This window comes from Martes martes, assembly GCF_963455335.1.
Source record: "Martes martes genome assembly, chromosome: 10".
NCBI classification, from domain to species: domain Eukaryota; kingdom Metazoa; phylum Chordata; class Mammalia; order Carnivora; family Mustelidae; genus Martes; species Martes martes.
The window spans coordinates 14,360,300-14,376,946 of NC_137898.1; the positions used below are offsets into that span (position 1 = coordinate 14,360,300).

General features: G+C 40.3%; 1 protein-coding gene across 1 annotated transcript in view; it reads left to right on the forward strand.

Moving 5' to 3' along the window:
• Positions 1-13,970, forward strand: part of LOC308350706 (fatty acid desaturase 2-like protein FADS2B) — a gene marked incomplete at its 5' end in the record, with an annotated part of 39,661 nt that extends 25,691 nt beyond the window's left edge. The window contains 6 exons of the mRNA XM_080816215.1: positions 6,927-7,003; positions 7,181-7,278; positions 8,257-8,353; positions 10,168-10,247; positions 11,927-12,052; positions 13,480-13,970. Coding sequence (XP_080672341.1) covers positions 6,927-7,003; positions 7,181-7,278; positions 8,257-8,353; positions 10,168-10,247; positions 11,927-12,052; positions 13,480-13,531 — 530 coding nt within the window. The 3' untranslated portion in view covers positions 13,532-13,970. The remainder of the gene's footprint in view (positions 1-6,926; positions 7,004-7,180; positions 7,279-8,256; positions 8,354-10,167; positions 10,248-11,926; positions 12,053-13,479) is intronic.
• Between the last annotated feature and the right edge of the window lie 2,677 nt (positions 13,971-16,647).

A 16,647-nucleotide genomic window follows, 5' to 3' on the forward strand; every position in this document is an offset into this window, starting at 1 on the left:
GAGAGTATCATAAGGTTCTTACTCTTTCTTTTATTAATGTATTGTATCACATTGATGGATTTGCAGTTGTTGAACCAACCTTGCAGCCCTGGAATAAAACCCACTTGGTCGTGGTGAATAATCCTTTTAATGTACTGTTGGATCCTACTGGCCAGTATTTTGGTGAGAATTTTCGCATCTGTGTTCATCAAGGATATTGGTCTGTAATTCTCTTTTTTGGTGGGATCCTTGTCTGGTTTTGGGATCAAGGTGATGCTGGCCTCATAGAATGAGTTTGGAAGTTTTCCTTCCATTTCTATTTTTTGGAACAGTTTCAGGAGAATAGGAATTAATTCTTCTTTAAATGTTTGGTAGAATTCCCCTGGGAAGGCATCTGGTCCTGGACTTTTGTTTGTTTGGAGATTTTTGATGACTATTTCAATCTCCTTACTGGTTATGGGTCTGTTCAGGTTATCTATTTCTTCCTGGTTCAGTTGTGGTAGTTTATACATCTCTAGAAATGTATCCATTTCTTCCAGATTGTCAAATTTGTTGGCATAGACTTGCTCGTAGTATGTTCTTATAATTGTTTGTATTTCTTTGGTGTTGGTTGTGATCTCTCCTCTTTCATTCATGATTTTATTGATTTGCATCCTTTCTCTTTTCTTTTTGATAAGTCTGGCCAGGGGCTTATCAATCTTATTAATTCTTTCAAAGAACCAGCTCCTAGTTTTGTTGATTTGTTCTATTGTTTTTTTTTAGTTCCTATTTCATTGATTTCTGCTCTGATCTTTATGATTTCTCTTCTCCTGCTGGGTGTAGGCTTTCTTTGTTGTTCTCTCTCCAGCTCCTTTAGGTGTAGGGTTAGGTTGTGTATTTGAGACCTTTCTTGTTTCTTGAGAAAGGCTTGCACTGCTATATATTTTCCTCTCAGGACTGCCTTTGTTGTGTCCCACAGATTTTGAACCGTTGTGTTTTCATTATCATTTGTTTCCATGAATTTTTTCAATTCTTCTTTAATTTCCTGGTTGACCCATTCATTTTTTAGAAGGATGTTGTTTAGTCTCCATGTATTTGCGTTCTTTCCAAATTTCCTCTTGTGATTGAGTTCTAGCTTCAGAGCATTGTGGTCTGAAAATATGCAGGGAATGATCTCAATCTTTTGGTACTGATTGAGACCTGATTTATGAACCAGGATGTGGTCTATTCTGGAGAATGTTCCATGTGCACTAGAGAAGAATGTATATTCTGTTGCTTTGGGATGGAATGTTCTGAATAGATCTGTGATGTCCATCTGGTCCAGAGTGTCATTTAAGGCCTTTATTTCCTTGTTGATCTTTTGCTTAGATGATCTGTCCATTTCAGGGAGGGGAGTATTAAAGTCCCCTGCTATTATTGTATTACTGTCCATGTATTTCTTTGATTTTGTTATTAATTGGTTTATATAGTTGGCTGCTCCCATGTTAGGGGCATAGATATTTAAGATTGTTAGGTCTTCTTGTTGGACAGACCCTTTGAGTATGATATAGTGTCCTTCCTCATCTCTTATTAGAGTCTTTGGCTTAAAATCTAATTGATCTGATATAAGGATTGCCACCCCAGCTTTCTTCTGATGTCCATGAGCATGGTACATTGTTTTTCACCCCCTCACTTTAAATCTGGAGGTGTCTTCTGGTCTCAAATGAGTTTCTTGTAGGCAGCATATTGATGGGTTTTGTTTTTTTATCCATTCTGATACCCTGTGTCTTTTGATTGGGGCATTTAGCCCATTAACATTCAGGGTAACTATTGAGAGATATGAATTTAGTGCCATTGTATTGCCTGTAAGGTGACTGTTACTGTATATTGTCTCTGTTTCTTTCTGATCTACTACTTTAAGGCTCTCTCTCTTTGCTTAGAGGACCCCTTTCAATATTTCCTGTAGAGCTGGTTTGGTGTTTGCAAATTCTTTCAACTTTTGTTTGTCCTGGAAGCTCTTTATCTCTCCTTGTATTTTCAATGATAGCCTAGCCGGATATAGTATTCTTGGCTGCATGTTTTTTCTCGTTTAGTGCTCTGAATATATCATGCCAGTTCTTTCTGGCCTGCCAGGTCTCTGTGGATAGTCTGCTGCCAATCTAATGTTTTTACCCTTGTATGTTACAGACTTCTTTTCCCGGGCTGCTTTCCGGATTTTCTCTTTGTCGCTAAGACTTATAAATTTTACTATCAGGTGACGAGGTGTGGACCTATTTTTATTGATTTTGAGGGGCATTCTTAGCATCTCCTGGATTTTGATGTTTGTTCCCTTTGCCGTATTAGGGAAATTCTCTCCAATAAATGTCTCCAATATACCTTCTGCTCCCCTCTCTCTTTCTTCTTCTGGAATCCCAATTATTCTAATGTTGTGTCATCTTATGGTGTCGCTTATCTCTCGAATTCTCCCCTCGTGGTCCAGTAGTTGTTTGTCTCTCTTTTGCTCAGCTTCTTTATTCTCTGTCATTTGGTCTTCTGTATCACTAATTCTTTCTTCTGCCTCATTTATCCTAGCAGTGAGAGCTTCCATTTTTTATTGCACCTCATTAATAGCTTTTTTGATTTCCACTTGGTTAGATTTTAGTTCTTTTATTTCTCCAGAAAGGGCTTTTATCTCTCCAGAGATTGTTTCTCTAATATCTTCTATGCCTTTTTCGAGCCCGGCTAGAACCTTGAGAATTGTCATTCTGAACTCTAGATCTGTCATGTTACCAATGTCCGTATTGATTAGGTCTCCAGCCTTCAGTACTGCCTCTTGTTCTTTTTTTTGAGGTGAGTTTTTCCGCCTTGTCATTTTGTCCAGGTAAGATTTGCTTTCTCCTCCTGTGGAATTCCACTGTTCTTGGTGAGCAAAGTTGGCCTTGGCTGGGTTTCTTGTTGATCTTCTGGGGGAGGGGCCTGTTGTAGTGATTCTCAAGTGTCTTTGCCACAGGCGGAATTGCACCGCCCTTGCCAGGGGCCGGGCTAAGTAATCTGCTCGGGTTTGCTTTCGGGAGCTTTTGTTCCCTGAGCGCTTTCCGTAGAGTCCCGGAGGACGGAAATGAAGATGGCGGCCTCCCAATCTCCGGCCCGGAGGAGCGGAGAGCTTGGGGTTCCACTCCTCAGTGCACCCTTAGAGAGACGTGCCCAACCGCCCCGCCTCCCTGGCCTGAGGTCGTGCCTTGAGGGAAGCAGTCAATTGCTGGCACTTGGAGAAAAGCGCCCGGTCGCTTCCGTCTCCATGGCCTCCAGCTGCGCTCCAAGCCCACCCAGCCTGCAACTGGCACAAGGTAACCCCGGGATGAGAGCTCACTCCTCGGCTTTGTCGCTGTAGCCAGCTTCCCCGCTCTAATACCTGCGAGCTCTGCAGCACTCAGACACCCCCGGTCCTTCTGTGACCCCGCGGGACCTGGGGTTATGCTGACCCCGCCTGGGCTTCCCCCTAGTTTAGCCTCTGGAGCGATGTCCCTCCGTGGAGCAGACTTTTAAAAGTCCTGATTTTGTGCTCCATTGCTCTGCCGCTTGCCGGGAGCCGGCCCCTCCCCCTGCGGTCTATCTTCCCTTCGCTTTGTATTCACTTCTCCGCAGGTCCTACCTTTCAGAAAGTGATCGATTTTCTGTTTCTAGAATTGTTGCTCTTCTTCTCTTCGATTTCCCGTTAGATTTGTAGGTGTTCACAATGGTTAGATAAGCTATCTAGCTGATATCCTGCTACCCGATGTCGTCTCAGCCTGCTACTTCGCCATCTTGACTCCCACCTTTCTGTTTTCTGCCAATTTCTTAACTGGATTGTTTGGTTTGGGGGTGTTGAGTTTGATAAGTTCTTTACGGACCTTTGATGCTAGCCCTTTATCTGATATGTCATTTGCAAATATCTTCTCCCATTCTGTAGGTTGCCTTTTAGTTTTGTTGACTATTTCCTTTGCTATGCCAAAGTGTTTTATTTTGATAAGTCCCAATAGTTCATTTTTGTCTTGTTTCCTTGCCTTTGGAGACATGTCTAGCAAGAAGTTGCTGTAGCCAAGGTCAAAGAAGTTGTTACCTATGTTCTCTTCTAGGATTTTGATGGATTCCTGTCTCATATTTAGATCTTTCATCTATTTTGAGTTTATTCTTGTGTTTGGTGTAAGAAAGTCATCTAGTTTCATTCTTCTGCATCGTATATGGCTGTCCAATTTTCCCAACACTATTTATTGGAGAGTCTATCCTTTTTCCATTGGATATTCTTTCCTGCTTTGTCAAAGATTAGTTGACCATAGAGGTGCAGTCCACTTCAGGGTTCTTTATTCTGTTCTATGATCTATGTGTCTGTTTTTGTGCCAGTACCATACTTTCTTGATTATAGCTTTGTAATAGAGCTTGAAGTCCAGAATTGTGATGCCTTCAGCTTTGGTTTTCTATTCCAACATTCCCCTAGTGATTCAGGATCTTTTCTGGTTCCATACAAATTTTAGGATTATTCATTCCAGCTCTGTGAAAAATGTCAGTGGTATTTTGTAGGGATTGTGTTGAATGTACAGATTTCTCTGGGAAGCATAGACATTTTAATAATATTGGTTCTTCCAATCCATAAGCATGGAATTTTTTTTTTCCATTTCTTTGTGTCTTCTTCAATTTCTTTCATAGGTGTTCTATAGTTTTCAGAGTACATATCCTTTGTCTCTTTGGTTAGATTTATTCTTAGGTATCTTATATTCTTTGTGCGATTGTAAATGGGATCAATTTCTTGATTTCAATCACCAGAAAAAAATTAGAAGGAACACAAATACATGGAAGTTAAGGAGCATCTTACTAAAGAATGAATGGGTCAAACAGAAAATTAAAGATGAATTTTAAAAAATACATGGAAACAAATAAAAATGAAAATGTAACAGTTCGGAACCTTTGGGATACAGCAAAGGTGGTCCTAAGATGGAAATATATAGCAATACAAGCCTTTTTCAACAAACAAGAAAGGTCTCAAATACACAACCTAACCTTCCACCTGAAGGAACTGGAAAAAAAACATCAAATAAAACCTAAATCCAGCAGAAGAGAAATAATAAAGATTAAACCAGAAATCAATGATATAGAAATTTAAAAAAAAAAAAAGATAACAAAACTGGCAGCTTGTTCTTTGAAAGAATTAAAAATGCTTTGTTCTTAACCAAAATCAAATTCATGGCAGTTCACAAAGAAAGTTTTCACAGAACCCCAAAATATGCTCATTACACATTTGAGAAATAAGACAAAATCATGGAAGGTTCCAAACATTTCCTGTAGATCAGTGGTTCTCTACCAGAAGTAATGTTGCCCCAATAGTACATAGACAAAAATGTCTATTGGTTTTTTGGTTAACCAATATTAACCAAAAATGTCAATTCCCACTGCTGCCCCCTTCCACCACTGGAATTCTGAAGCCCCATCCTGTGATAATCACCCTCTCCTTCTACTGCATGACCAAAAAAAGGAATGAGGACATCAGTGCCCCATTTTGAAAGGTAGCCTAACAAGAGGTATGTTCATTTAAGAAAAAAGCTGTTGGAATTTCTTTTCTGAACCTTCTCCTCTGTCTGTAGTGCTGCAATATGACCTTAGCTCATGAGTAGTAAATGGATGGTGTGGATTCACTGCAGAATGCCCATCTCACAGAATTCTCTGCCCTTGGGAGCTGTTTCATTTTGTCCTTTTCCTTCAAATGCCAACTTAGTATCTCAGGTACAAGTACATCATGCTCAAACTGTCAAAGAGAAACAGAGCTGGACATTTCTTAAAGGTGACAAGGCAAAATTTATTCAGGCTTCTGTAGTAGGGGAAAGGGACTTCAGTATAAACTGAGCTCGGTTCTGCTAAAACAAAAAGTGGGAGACTTTTTTAAACACTGAGTGTGCTAAAGGAAATTACCAAGAGGAATTGAGGGGAGAGAAAGTTGGTCAGTGTGATTAGGCCATCTGTATCTGCTACCTGGTGCTTAGGGTCCCACTTCCCCCTCCCCACAGAGATACTGGGAGACAGGGCCTATCCTGGAGAATTATATTCAAAGGTATGACTCCCAGGTCCTTGAGAAAGACATTTCTGGGTTGTAGGAGATCTGTTTCAAAGAGACAGAGAAAGGATTTTATAATTGTAAGTTTTCTAACAGATATACTCTAAGAAAAGGAAAGTCTGATGCCTATAATCAGCTTTGGCTTGAACAAACGGTAAATTCTTTTGGTGGTACTGAACTTTCTCAGGCAGAACTGTAAGGGGCTGGGGTCATCCCAATGGTGTGGTCTTGCACTGCAAGAAACTCTGCTCCTTAAAAAAAAAACAAAAAACAAAAAAAAAAAAAAACAAAAAAAAAAACTCTGCTCCTGATGTTCAAGTCTCTCAGTATGAGGTATAGACAAAATCATTTGTGCTAAGAGTTTATTTTTGAGAGTCTCGAAGCCAATGGTGAGATCTAGTCAAGAAAGAAGACTCTAACTAAAGTCTGATCAAATATAGAGTTGTCAAAACTCAGAGGGACTCCATCAGACTGTGCTCTAGGCAGCCTCACTGGTCCTGGGGGAGAAGCAGGCAAATAACCATCTGGTCAGAAAATGAATATTGCTTCTTTATTACTACCACCTTGACATATTGTGACAGGGCCCAATCCTAAGGATTGTGATAAACTGAAGGATTCCATGTATCTTGAGAAAGCATGAGAGTTCAGAGTAGAAGATTTTCTAGGATGTCTCTATCAAGAATGATGCAAATTTTCAAAGCTTCCTTAGTCTTCTTGAGAGAGCTTGAACCAAATCCTTGTTTCTGCCTCAGAGACTCAAAGAGCCCCATGGAGTCCAGGATGTGGCTGTGGTTCTCCACTTTGCATCGCTTCTCAGGGGCAACATTCCAGAAGTGACATGTTAAGGAGGTAGACTCCTGCTGACTTGCACTGGGGTCATATTCTACTCATTTACTTACCATATTTTTTTGCTGCTGTTCTTTTTCAGTTGGGATCCCCGTCTTGGTGCCTCTGTATTTCAACATAAAATCCATACAATCGATGTACTTCCAAAGGTGTTGGGCAGTGAGTAACTTGACTCATCCTCTGAAGCTAGATCAAATAGAAAAGGGGACATGAAAATGCTTAGTCCCTTCCAGATGTGGCTTCCTTGACTAATAAGGCATAAGACTTAGCCTTAGCCCGGTGAAGGGGAAATGAAATTGTGTCCAGGCATTTAACTGTCAATCATTCTCTCTGCAGGACATTGCCTGGGTCAGCAGCTTTTACATCCGCCATTTCATTATGTTTGGCCCTTTCTATGGAATCTTTGGAACCCTACTGCTCATATATGGGGTCAAGTAAGAAAGCAAGAATATTTTATTCCCACAACCTAAATGATCCTCTTATGTTCCTTATCTGAGCTGTTTGGGATTATCATAAGATTGGGACAACAGGCCCCATTCTCCGTAACTGAGATATTTCCATGAAAATATTTTTTTTGAAGTTGAATTGATTGAATAAGAAAAGTTCCTTAGAAAAAGATTTACCCAATCTTGCCCTTTTCTTTCCATATGTTTAATTCCCAATTACAGAGTTCCATCTGACCCCCAAGTTCTTTTGAATTGCAATCCAGCTGGACACCAAAATCCTTCCATAATGGAAGGACAGGAATTTTAATAGTTATTTTATGACAAGAGATTTTCCCCAAACCAAAATGACTAAAGAGCTCTGTTCAACTTTACAATTGATTCCTCACCCATTCTTTCACATTATTATTCTAAACCCTACATAATAATGAGGATATTGACAGCTACTATGCATCAGGTACTTGGATAAAGGATTTATCTGCATTATCCTATTTGATGTAATCCTTGCACATTCCTGTAATGTAGATAGCACCATCATTTTTCTGCTAAGAGAGCTGAAGCTCAGGGAGATTAAATCACTTGTCAAGGTTACAGAGCAGGTAAGGGCCAGTGGCAGTGCCAAACCAAAACTTGAATCCAGTTTTATCTGATGACAAAGCCAAAATTGTCACTCACTTTGCATATCCTAGGTATCTTTTGATCCTTGGGCCAATGCTGCAGTGAACTTTGGGGTCACTGCTCCCATACATTAGGCTGCAAGGCTGGTCAAGTGATCAAAGCCTAGTGTGCCATCTCTATATACAAAGGGCTTCCAAAGAGGGAAACAAAGGACCACCATTTTATTGGAATCTTTCCTTCCCTTTCATTTCCTCCAATGCTCAACCAGATCTGCCAGCAGTTGTACAAGCCCAGTGATAGGAATTGAAACACCCCAAGTAGTCATCACTTCCTCTTTTTATTCTCTGAAAGGTTTCTTGAAAGTGCCTGGATGATACATGTTACCCAAATGAGCCATATACCAATGAAAATTAGCACAGAGGAGAACCAGGACTGGTTCAGCACCCAGGTAATGTGAAGCTCCTAGGAGAAGATCCTTGAGACCATGGTTTAGAGTCTGGTTTCCTCAAATAACAATAATTTATATTTATGGAATGCTTACTCGGGGCCAGGCACTGTCCACTGCTTTGCACATAGCTACATGACACAGATGCTACGATTATTACTACTTCACAGATGATAAAATTAAGGCATGAAGAAATTGAGTAACTTGTATAAGATCACACAATTAGTCAGTGGTAGAAAGCAGGTTTTAAACATAGGCAGTCTTATTTCAATGCCTTTTCTCTAAACCAAGAGTCAGTAAACTATAGTCCAAGGGCCAAATACAGCCCATTGCCCATTTTTATAAATAAAATTTTATTGGAATACAGCCATGCTTGTACACTTACATATTATCTATGCCTGCCTTCACGCTACAACAGTGAAACTGAGTTTGACAGAGAATTAAAATATTTGTCTTGCATCTTAGAGAAAGTTTACTGACTCATCCCCCATACGACACAGCCTTTCAAAAGAATCTGAGTTCCTAGAATTACAAAATTAATTTTACACCTAGAAGGACCCTGGAATTCACCTCATTTCATTGTATAAATAGAAAGGCCCAGAGAGAAGACATGGCATGGTCTCTGAGCATGCCGTTAATGATTAACAGGGTTATGATCAGCGCAGAATATCTCAGCCTCCTAAGCTTTCCACTCTCTGTGCCATGATTAACTGGAGAATTCTGTCATTATAACACTTTGTTCCCCAAGCTCATTTCCAAATTCAGTGGACCTTCAATTAGAGCATAGAGTACTGGTTCTCAAACTTTTTGGTCTCAGAACCATCTTATATTCAGGAGTTACTGAGAACGTCAGAGAACTTTTGTTTATGTAGGTTATATCCACTGATATTTACTATATTTAAAATTAAAACATAATTTTAAAACATTTATTTATTAATTAACTTTAAAATAATGAAAATAAAACTCATCAATACACGTTAAACATCAGACTGATGATGTCATCCCATATTTAGAAGCTTCTGGGGGAAAAAATCCACAGTTCAAGCATGAGACTTTGAAAATGAAAAAGGCAAATTCTATCTTAGAAGTATTCTGGGAATGGTTTTGACCTTACAGATCCCCTGAAAGGATCCTAGAGAATCCCAAGGTGTGCTAAATGCATACTTTGAGAAACACTGACATCGAACCACAAAAATAACATTCAAAATGGCAACAACCCCAACTAGAATTAAACCTTAGAAAGACATTGAATAAAATGACATTTATAAGAGTTCTTAATCTTGGCAGTCTAGAGAACCCCTTGAACCCTCTCCTAGGATAAGGGTTTTAAATTCATAGAATAAAATATATTAGATTACAAAGGAAACTACTTACACTGAAATGCACTTCTATGCCCAGAACCTGTGGTTGAAACAATTGAATGCCTTACTCCCCATCTAGAAGTCCTCCAAGTGTGCCCTATAGAAATGGTATTCTAACACCTCTAATCTCTACCAAAATCCTACAGTCCCATTTCCCTCTGCCAGAGTCCTCATTCATGACAACCTAGTCATCTATATCCAAAAGCTGATGGTGATTTAGCCCCTCAGGTCCCACATACTTCTTCGTATCTATTGCCTTGTATAAACTTCTTAGCAAAATGTCTTATTACTTTTTAAAATCATAAGTTCCTTGAGACCACACACTGTGTATCTTTCATCCCTCATAGTTTCTTACACTAAATAGGTACTTGTTGAACAATTGAATTATTAAAGGAATAAATATTTTATTTGACACTTGGGCTCACTTTACATCTAATGTAAGCTTTTTCCTTGCAGGTCTTGGCCACCTGTAATGTTGAACAGTCCTTTTTCAATGACTGGGTCACTGGGCACCTGAACTTCCAAATCGAGCACCAGTGAGTAATAAAAACAATCCATGGTAAAAGGCAAGGGCTGTCACTTAGAATAGCCCCCCGCAAACAGTCCAGAGCAGAGCCCTACAGTCAAGATTTCAGAGAGAAAAAATGAACTAGAATTCTTTAAAGGCTGATTTCTTTCTAAAACATGAATGGTAAGGAAGGGAAAAAAAGAAAATGAAGTGTAACAATTGTGAGAAATTGAAGTTCTTGAAAAAAATACCAAAGACTCAGTTTCTAGATTCCCAAAGACTTAGGAATTGGTGATTTGTTTTGTTTTGTCTTGCATGTGGTTTGTTGGCAAAACCCAAGAAAAATCATAATACTTGTGTAACCAAGTTGTGTTGAAACTTAATTAAGATTTAATATTAATATCAATCTATATCATTAGAGCTGAGGTTACAAAATAATCAACAACGAAATCCAGTTCCTGCTACAATTTCCAAATGATATCTGGAAATATTTCACCAACGGGCAGTTAGGAGGATGTACACTAAAGAAAGAGAAAATGATAGTACTTTGAAAGTCAGTCTCTCCAGAATATTCAAAGAAGAGACTTTCCACAGCCTTTTTACCTGAGTTGTGTCTGATAGGCAGAGGAAGGAAAAATATGTACTCAAGGGATTTTCTCATCCTTCTTCTCCTGTTAGTCCTTTAAAATCTCAGCAAGGGGGACACCTGGGTGGCTCAGTCATTAAGTGTCTGCCTTTGGGTCGGGTCATGATCCCAGAGTCCTGGAATTGAGCTCCACCGTGGGCTCCCTGCTTTGTGGAGCCTGCTTCTCCCACCCCTCTGCCTGCTTCTCCCCCTGCTCTGTGTGTGCTCACTCGCGCTCTCTCGCTCTCTCTCTGTCAAACAAATAAATAAGATCTTTTTAAAAAATAAAATAAAATAAAATCTCAGCAAGGGGCACCTGGGTGGCTCAGTCAGTTAGGCATCTGACTCCTGATTTGGCTCAGGTCATGATCTCAGTGTCATGGGATCAAGTGCCACATTGGGCTCCACTCTCAGCCCAGAGTCAGGGGGAGATTCTCTCCTCCTCTCTCTCTCTGCCTCTGCCCTCCCATGCCCTCTCTCTCTCTCTCTCTCTCTCAAATAAATAAATAAATAAAATCTTCAAAATCTCAGCAAAACAGCAAAGATTATTATCATATTTTATCAAAGAAAAGGTTAAAGGCCAAGAATTTCATCTGACTGATTAGGGAAAGCCTTGGATAAAATCCATCTCTCCTCACTTCTTATTCCTATCCTAGAAATTTTCCCCACATACCTTGACTAAAACTTACTGATTACTCAACATATTAATTGTGCAGGAGTTAAACATATATATAGAGAGAGACAGAATGGTGGAGGAGTGGTTATCTCCAGCTCTGTAGGTATTTCAAAATGGTAGAAAGCCCTCTACTTCCATTTGACTTGGCTAAAAATAAATATATTTGGTAGAGTTAGTTCTCTTAGGTCTTCCCAAACATTTGCCACCCACAGGGCTTGCAGAGGATTAAGAGATAAGCTTAGAGTGTTTTGACAAGAGTTTTGAACTTCCTGGAACAGGGGTACTATGCAATGTCAAGGTTGGGTCTGCATTGCTAATAGAGTTTTATCTAGTAATAGGGGAAAGAAAACTCCTTCAGGTTTTTCTTTTGATCTAAGTTTTATACCTTCTGTCTCTGTATCTCTAGTCTGTTTCCCACAATGCCACGCCATAATTATCACAAGGTGGCACCCCTGGTGAGGTCACTGTGTGCCAAGCACGGATTGCCGTATGTGAGTAAGCCCTTGCTGGAAGCATTTGGAGATGTTATCAGGTAATTACAGAGTCTTTCAACTCACAGCTCCCATCACTTCTGGTACCCAGACTGTCACTGTCTTGTGAATCATTTACTCAACAACTATTTATTAAAGCACATCTGTGTGCTCAGCATGGACATGAGAACCTTCAGGGAACAACGTCAACAATGCAATGATAATAAATAATTCTTAGTGTGTACCTACTTCCTTCTAGGTAATTAATTGTTAGTGAAAATGCCTTGCTGCCCTCCTAAATTTCAAGGTTCTTAAGACCAGGATTGTGTGTTATTTACCCCTGCATTCCTTCAAGAGCCTTATCATGCTTTATAATTTATATGCCAGGGGTGGGAGGTCTCTCCAATCATCTCGCCCAGAGTTACAAACTTAGATGCCTACAGGGTCCAGGGACATAAATGTGTGGATCAGAGAGTGGTAACTGACCAAGAGCAGAGAAGCCTGCTGGAACTGAAAATCTGTATTCATCTTGTATATTCACATCCTCCTAGAAAACACTAAAAGCCCATGATCTGGGTGTAATAAGTTTCTCTTACTTTTACAATTAGAAGAAAAAGAAAATACTGGTGTTTTGAATGAAGCCAACAAGGCCAGGCCTAGCCTGATCTGACCTCTGGACAGTGCTCCCGTTTCAGACTCCCCACCACTCCCATTTCCCTCTTCTGCCTTCCAGATATCTGGTTTCTCTTCCGTTGCTACAAAACTCCCTGCCCCTTTCCATTTCCTGTCCTTTCCCACCTTTTCTTTGCTTAGAATGTTCTTCCAGCCCACCACCTCCCCCCTCACATCACCTTCTCAATTTCCATCCACTTTCCAAGGCTTATAAATGCCTTTTCTTCATCTCAGTCTCCCCTCACCTCCAGAACCAAACCCTTCATCTGCACTTACAGCACCTGCTTCTCTTCACTTGTGACCTTTATCACAATCATGACTAAATAACATCGTGGCTAATATATTGTTTAATGTATGTCTCCCAACCTAGACCAGGAATCCCAGGTAGATGGGACTCATGTCTCTCCTACTCATTGCTACATCCCCAAAGCCTAAAAAAGTATCTTTCACATTGTAAAATATGATGGGTCGGTAGATATAGGATGGGCTCATATAAAGGTATATGCTTTAATTTATAGAGACTTAGAGACTTTATGTTTAATACTAGAAAAAAGAATAATTGATTTTTGGGGTACAAAAGAGAATAAAATGAAATATAAACTCAATCTCCTCCTTATAGGAAAGGTGAACTCATCTGCTAAAAAAACAATGCAGTGTATTTGACTGCTTTTTCTGGGCAACAGAAAAAAACATCCATCAGATATAGCTGGAAGTGACAACATTGCCGTGAATCAAATGAAAGAGCACATGTTATATGGAGCAGCTCCTTTTACATTAAAGTCTCACCTACTGATGATTTTGTTTGTCTCTCCTTCAGGGCATTGAAGAAATCTGCAGCCCTCTGGAGGGATGCTTACTACGAAACATGAAGAAGAGCATCAACCTTAATACACATGTAGGGGAATCTCTGAAGGTGGTTTATGAATGTATGCTTACCTGCTGGTGCCACTGGCATAACCGAGGGTGCCAGGAGTGTGAATTCCAAGGATACATGATAACCCCTTCCCTGAAGGTTTTCTCTGCAAATGCAAAGCAATGGAAACACAAGGTGGTTAAGGTGACAAAAGGGAAATGGGAGCCAAATTCTTTTATTTCTTCAATAGAATCTTGAACTTAGTCTTACCAAATGAATCATTGGGGCATAATCACAAGAACCAGAGAAAATTTAACTGATGATGTGGGTATAGGAAGAAATGGGCCAAAGGAGAGACCTCTGATGGGCACTTCAGGAAACACTTCAGTTGTTCCTAGAAGAGAATGGTGTATTTAAGAAATTTCTGCTGAAATACAAATCTTTGCTTATTCCTTACTTAAATGTGTGAGCCTCTCTTTCTTTTTTTTTTTTAAGATTTTATTTATTTATTTGACAGACAGAGATCACAAGTAGGCAGAGAGGCAGGCAGAGAGAGGGGGGGAAGCAGGCTCCCTGCTGAGCAGAGAGCCCAATGCGGGGCTCGATCCCAGGACCCTGAGATCATGACCTGAGCTGCAGAGGCTTTAACCCACTGAGCCACTCAGGCGCCCCAGAGCCTCTTTTTCTTTAAAAAATAAGTCTAATTAATGTTAAAACCTCCCTAAATGTTTTAATCTTCACTTTGGTTTTTCATTATTGTACCTACATAGGTGTAATTGTTATGTATATAAATTTTGCTTCTAAATTATAAAATCTCTTAAAGGAGTTCCCTACATCAAGGCCCAATAGCCACTGATTAAGGAGGTTAGGACTCCACGTTTTAAAATTATTGGTCTTCTGCTAAAGTATAAATTGTCCCTGATCGTATGATTGATTTATCTAATCCCTACCCACCAGAGAATAATTACTACACCTTGTTATTAGGTACCCCCGATGAAGACAAGAGATTTGTTTTCTGTACTGTAGACATCAGGCTGTGTCAAAGCATTTTCAAGCTGAGCATTGAATTAAGCACATGTTAGGACAAGAAAGTTTCAGTGCTAGAAGGATTAGGGTAGGGGACACTCTCAGCACCATACTGAGGTCAAGCATCTGGGCTTTTGCTCATTCATTCGTGGGTTCATGTTAGAGATGACCCTAGCTGTGGGGAGGGAAAACAAACAGCACAAATTTCCACCGGAAGCTCCAAGCAAGTCAGCATTATGGGTTATCTGTTGTCTGAAATGCCACCAGTAAGCTTTTCATTCCCCTTCTTCAAACCCTGTAAAATACTCTTTTTCTTTGTTTCTTAATTAAGTCCCTGGGTTCCAAAGCAAAGATCCTAAGGCAGAAGGAAGTGTGATGACTTGAAAGAAGCCCCTGATGCTAAAGCATTGGGAGCAGAAGCCAGAGTGGTACAAGAAGGACAGTGAAGAACAATACATGAGGTTACTCAAAGGTCCAGAGGAGTTACTCATGTATGTCAAAGCTCAGAAAGCAAGAACTACTCAGGAGGAAGAAACCTAGAGATGCTAATGATAGCAAACAGGGAAGTTGGACAGAGGATAGAAAGGAAGAAAGGCTTTGCTGACTTCATGATTCTTTATGATATAAGCCCTGAATTGATGTGGCAAGAACCCCCACTGCACGTGCTGGTGGATCTACACGTGATTTCTCCTGCCTGAATGAAGTCAGGGTTGTAAGTGGTTCTGGGGTACAGTGGTTGGTTTTCTCTGCTGTATCTGGCCCAACTCCCAGAGATGCTTTAGCACTGTTTCTTCTCCTTGTCTCTTGAAATAGCAACCAGACCTCTTTCTGAACAGACTCACTACCTCAAAGACATCCCTCCATCAATGCTGAAACTAGTTCACTTGGCAGTTGCCCAAATGAAGTTGGTTACTATGGGACTAAACAAATCTGGGAGATTGAGACACATTATCTAGGGGAAACACGTGAAATCAGTTCAAGAAATTTGCTAAAGAATACAAATTTATGATGGAGTTAATTTTAACCTGCTTTGTGGGTCTTATCTCAGTGTAACAGTCATTTTCTTGAACAAACTATCTCAACTGATTTCTCTTCCTCACCCTGTGCTGACTGGTATTTTTACTTGGGGAGGCATTTTATTACTTCTTTTATTGTATTACTTCTACAATAAGCCTCCTAGAGAAGGAGAACCAAGCCCTATAATGTTCACATCTTCCCAGACCACTGAGCACTGAGTTAGAATCTAGATGGTCAGTACTCAGGGTATTTTATTGCTGTTCTCCAGAGTGTAAGGCTCTACTCTATGGCCACATGAATGAAGGTGGACCAGACTTCTGTCTCTTTAAACTAAATGACTCCTGAAAGTGGCTCTGGGAGGAGCAATCAGTTGAACAGCCAACTCTCAGTTTAGGTTCAGGTCATGATCTCAGAGTCCTGAGATTGAGTCCTGCATCAAGCTCCACACTCTTACCCTCTGCCCCTAACCCCCTCTTGCTCTCTCGCTCTCTCTCTCAAAAAAACAAATAAATATAATAGGAGGAGGGAAAATGACAGAAGATTAGGGGACCCACATTTCATCTGGTCCCTTGAATTCAGCTAGATATCTATCAAATCATTCTGAACACCTGTGAATTCAATCTGTGATCTAAGGAAAACACTGCTGCAATTATATAAATAGAAAAACGACCACTTTTTGCAAGGTAGGAGATACAGAGACATGAATCTGAAGGGATATATTGGAAGGGAAACTGCAAGGGAGAAGGAACCTCCATAAGCCAGCCCTGGAAAGTGATACAGCAGCAAAGCACAAAATCAGAACCTTAAAATCTGTCCTAGTGAGGGTGTCCTTATCTGAAAGGTGCTCGGGTGGCAAAGTGGGGCAGAATACCAGGTGGGATAGTGTGGTGGGGATCTCAGGATTCCCAGGGTCACAGAAAGAACAGGGGTGCCTGGGTGCAGCAGAGCTCCCAAGCACTGGAGCAGGGAAGCCAGCTACAGTCAGCAAACCCTGGAATGGCCTCCCACCCAGGTGTTGCCATAAACCATGAATGGCTTTCTAAGCAGGGGTCCAGCAAGAAACAACCATTATGAGATGTGGCAACTGCT